This window comes from Ziziphus jujuba, chromosome 9, assembly GCF_031755915.1.
Source record: "Ziziphus jujuba cultivar Dongzao chromosome 9, ASM3175591v1".
In the NCBI taxonomy this organism is placed as follows: Eukaryota; Viridiplantae; Streptophyta; class Magnoliopsida; order Rosales; family Rhamnaceae; genus Ziziphus; species Ziziphus jujuba.
The window spans coordinates 1,821,856-1,826,240 of NC_083387.1; the positions used below are offsets into that span (position 1 = coordinate 1,821,856).

A 4,385-nucleotide genomic window follows, 5' to 3' on the forward strand; every position below is an offset into this window, starting at 1 on the left:
TAAAAAACTAGACTTTGTATTCATCTAGTTTTTCCTTTCATCTTTTTCTTTATATCTTAATTGAAATAAATTAATTAGATTTATTTTGCGAACTAAAATTTAATTATTTTTTTATGCATAAATTTATTGTTTTTTACTTGTGCAGAAAGAAAATTTTCAAAATTGAAATTAATAAAATTTTATTTATGTTCAACTATATTTCAAGAAGATTAAACAATTAGCAATTTTATCAATTGAGAAATATTTGTTATCAAATCTTAAATATAAAAATTTAATTAGTAATTTTACATCTAAAAAAGTCAAATATATATATATATATATAGATTTTATATAAAAAAAAAAAATCTATTTTATAAAAAATAATATTTGGTTAAGATCCCCAATATTGTTTTTTGCGTAGGGCTTAAAACTTGTTGAGACGGCCTTGAAACCGTGTGTTATCGCAACCACTCCCCCCTCCCTCTCTTGCACCAACCAAAAAGAAGAAGAAAAAAAGTAAAAATAGAATAAAAAATACAAAAAGAGCCAACATATTCCAAAAAAGAAAATAAATTAAAGTTACAAAAATAATAAAAAAAATGGAACAGATTATAAAGTGGAAGAAATTGATGATAGTAGCAAATCAGCTTACTCAATTGACTCTTAAAACATTTATTTTAGTCGTATCTAATTAAAAGAAAGAAAGCAAAGAAACTCCAAATCATGGTGCCTTATGGATTTTGATCTACATGTTTATCTAAAATTTGAATTAAGTAGTCTCTTGTCTCCCTTTTAATCTTTAAAAAGATTAAAGTGTGACGGCTAATTTTTATCACAATAATTCATAATGATTAAAAAAAAAAAAAAAACAAATCATTCAACCAGCTGAAAGCAATGAATGGGGTTCAAGTCAACTATATATATATATTATAATGTATAGCCATCGAATAATTTGAATTTGTCCCGATTTGGAAATTTCGTTTAGTGCACTCAATTGTCTGTGAAAAAAGAAGGAAAGCAAATCCAATAACAAGAACGAAGCATGAGAAAGGAGAAATCTGGTCAACAGGAAAATGGAGAAGATAGAGGGGTACCTTTCTGTTTTACTTTTTTCAACTCATCAATTCAAAAATTAATCCCAGTCTTACAAACTAATTGCGCTTATTAGGTACCTGGAGAGGCTGAAGAGGATTTTGCTTTGATGATATCAAAAAAACGCCGTCCAATAAAAACTTTACATTGTTTGGTCCACGTCCTCTACTCATGCCCAATGGCTTAAGAGCTTTAAAAGCTAGTGATACCTTGCCCCCTTAGCTGTCCGAAGATGACAGCAATGATTATGTAGCTCAATTCAACAAGAATGGCTTCATGGAAACCTACCAAGTGTAACTTTCGATATCACATAAACTATGATCAATTGCAGATATTCTAAGACATTAAAGTAAGCCTTTCAATTTTTATCATCTTACATTGTTGACTGACTTTGGCAGGGCTTACCCATTGACTGAGTGTGGAACTTTGCCTAATCCTAGATGAGGCCCTGGCCTTAGCCCAATTATAATTCGCCATGAATCTTACAACGTTTGATTCGGGCTGGACTTTGTTGGAAATGGAATGAGACACGCTTAATTGCATTGAATTTGAGTCCATTTTTTGATTTTTGATTTATTTATTTATTTTTTGTTTTCTTGAAAAATTTGGTTTAAACTGACTTTATTTGTAGAAGAAAGAAAGAAGATAAGAATTCTAAAAGATAGAAGAAAATTTCTATTAAAATTCTTGAGTTTACAACATTAATTATCCAACAATTTACTCCAAATCAATTTACAAAAAGAGGGGGGGAAAAAAAAAAGTCACAAATGTCGGCATAAAACATGGTAAGAGATATATTTTAAATTTGAAGAATGTAATCATGTTTTAAGTGCAACGATATTAACCCTTCTTACCTAGTGGAACCCGAATAAATTGTGCAATAAAGTCAGAGATTATTAGATATTTTTTTAAAAAAATTCATAGGCTATATATATATATATATATATATATCACACTCACATGGCAATGAACTTAGTTATTAAACTGAAACGGTTACTCTTTCAGTAGAGCTTCAGCAGAAAGAAGAAAGAATGGAAAAGATACAGCACTCAACGATTAAAACAAATGGAATAAACATGCACATTGCCTCAATCGGAACAGGTCCGCCGGTGCTCTTGCTTCACGGCTTCCCCGAGCTCTGGTACTCGTGGCGCCACCAGCTTCTCTCCCTCTCCTCCCTCGGTTACCGTGTTATTGCTCCGGATCTCCGGGGCTTCGGCGACTCCGACGCCCCCCCATCTCCGGCTTCCTACACTACCCCATACATTGTGGGCGATCTCGTGGGCCTTCTTGACCATCTGGATATCGACCAGGTCTTCTTGGTCGGCCATGACTGGGGAGCTACGATCGCTTGGCATTTCGGCTTGTTCAGGCCTGACAGGATCAAGGCCCTGATTAACTTGAGCGTGCAATACAGGCCAAGGAACCCAGCAGTCAAATTTGTTGAGGGCTTCAGGGCTTTGTTTGGCGATGATTACTATTTCTGCAGGTTTCAGGTGTTTAAGAAGTTGCTTTCGTTTATATTACTAACTGCCCAATTTTCAATTGATCATATTATATATATATATAATGCAACTGGCTAGTTAATCCCAAAATATTACTTTATAGATCAATATTCCTATTGTTTCTATTGGTTTTTTTCTTGCTTCTAATCAAAGCGTTTTTTATCTCTCTGTTGCTTTTGAAGCCTAATTGTTTTCTTAATTCATTGTAATATAAGTTAACCTTCCCTTGCTTTTTTCCTTTGTTAAATCGTTTCAGTAATTGTGTTACAAACTAATTATTGAATTGTGCTTCCATTAATATAGGAACCTGGAGAGGCTGAAAAGGAGTTTGCTTCTCAAGATACTAGAATACTGTTCAAGAAATTCTTAACAAATTTTGGACCAGGTCCTCTATACATATCCAAAGAATTAGGACTCAGAGGTGTAAAAGCTCCAGATACCTTGCCCTCTTGGCTGTCGGAAGATGACATCGATTACTATGCCACCAAATTCGACAAGACCGGCTTCACTGGAGGATTGAACTACTATCGATCGTTTGATCTGTATGCAATTTCTTACAGCTACTTTACTGAATATGACATAAACTATAATTTATCATACAGTAGTTTTTTTTTGTTTTTTTTTGGGTGTGCAATATGTTACGCAACAGTAATACTGAAGTACGTGGATGAGTAAGCTTATGCTATTCTTAAACCATTTCACTTTCATAATCAATTTCATCATTTTGTTTGGGGTTTCAGAACTTGGGATCTCACAGCAGCATGGACTGGAGCACAAATCAAAGTGCCGGCGAAGTTCATCGTGGGGGATCAAGATCTCGCGTACAATATTCCGGGCGTCAAGGAATATATCCACAATGGCGGCTTCAACAGAGACGTACCCTTCTTGCAAGAAGTGGTTGTAATGGAAGGAGTGGGTCACTTTATCAACCAAGAAAAACCAGACCAAGTCACCGCTCACATTTACGAATTCATCAAGAAGTTCTGAACCCCACCTGCGACATCAGCATCATAATAAAGTTTCACTCTTTGTATCTTGTATGAGATTTTCTTTTGCCGAATCTATTCGGCTGCTGTTTTCTTCTTAATTATTGAAATGGTTCATTAATAAAGTTTCCCTCTTTGTATCTTGTATGAGATTTTCTTTTGCCGAATCTATTCGGTTGCTGTTTTCATCTTAATTATTGAAATGGTGCATTATTATTTCCTCGTGATTTTCTAAGTTGTTGCTTCTAAGTTTCTAACAGTAACGGATTATAAACAAATGCAATTAGCTAGCATGCTTAAATTATAACAAAGATATTTGGATGCTCTTCTCTCTCATTTATACTGTTCAATCCTAATGTTCTGTACTCTCCACTACTTTTTCTTGTAAAAATTAGGAAACTTGAATGTCCTACTTCCTTATTATTATTATTATTATTACTATTATGAAGAATATTGAATGATATGCATCAAAACCTCACTAAACTTTTTATACTGTTTTTGAAATCCCCAAAAAACGTAAATTATATATTGTGAATAGAAAAGTATATTATATTGCGATAGTTACAAAAACAACTGCTGTATTTTAAACCTAGCTCCAATTTGGTGAACGTACGTGGTACATACTATATAGAAGCAAAGCTATCAAAATCCAAAAATTATGTCATTTTACATTTTAAAAGGGTGTATGAAGTTCCTTTTTGCCGTGCAAATAGAATAAGGCGAGAGATGAAGTCACTTTGTGCTGGACCAGACATGGAACAAACTTGACATGCATTAACAATGAGCCAACCTATATTATTCCAGAAAAGAAAATAAATTAAAG

At 33.5% G+C, this 4,385-nt stretch overlaps 1 protein-coding gene across 1 annotated transcript; it reads left to right on the plus strand.

Moving 5' to 3' along the window:
* The first annotated feature begins 1,937 nt into the window (after window positions 1-1,937).
* LOC107426290 (uncharacterized) lies at window positions 1,938-3,789 on the plus strand. The gene is made up of 3 exons (XM_048481609.2): window positions 1,938-2,567; window positions 2,880-3,118; window positions 3,317-3,789. Exons 1-3 carry the CDS (start codon window positions 2,103-2,105, stop codon window positions 3,561-3,563), a joined length of 951 nt encoding a protein of 316 aa, XP_048337566.1. The 5' UTR covers window positions 1,938-2,102; the 3' UTR covers window positions 3,564-3,789.
* Window positions 3,790-4,385: the final 596 nt, after the last annotated feature.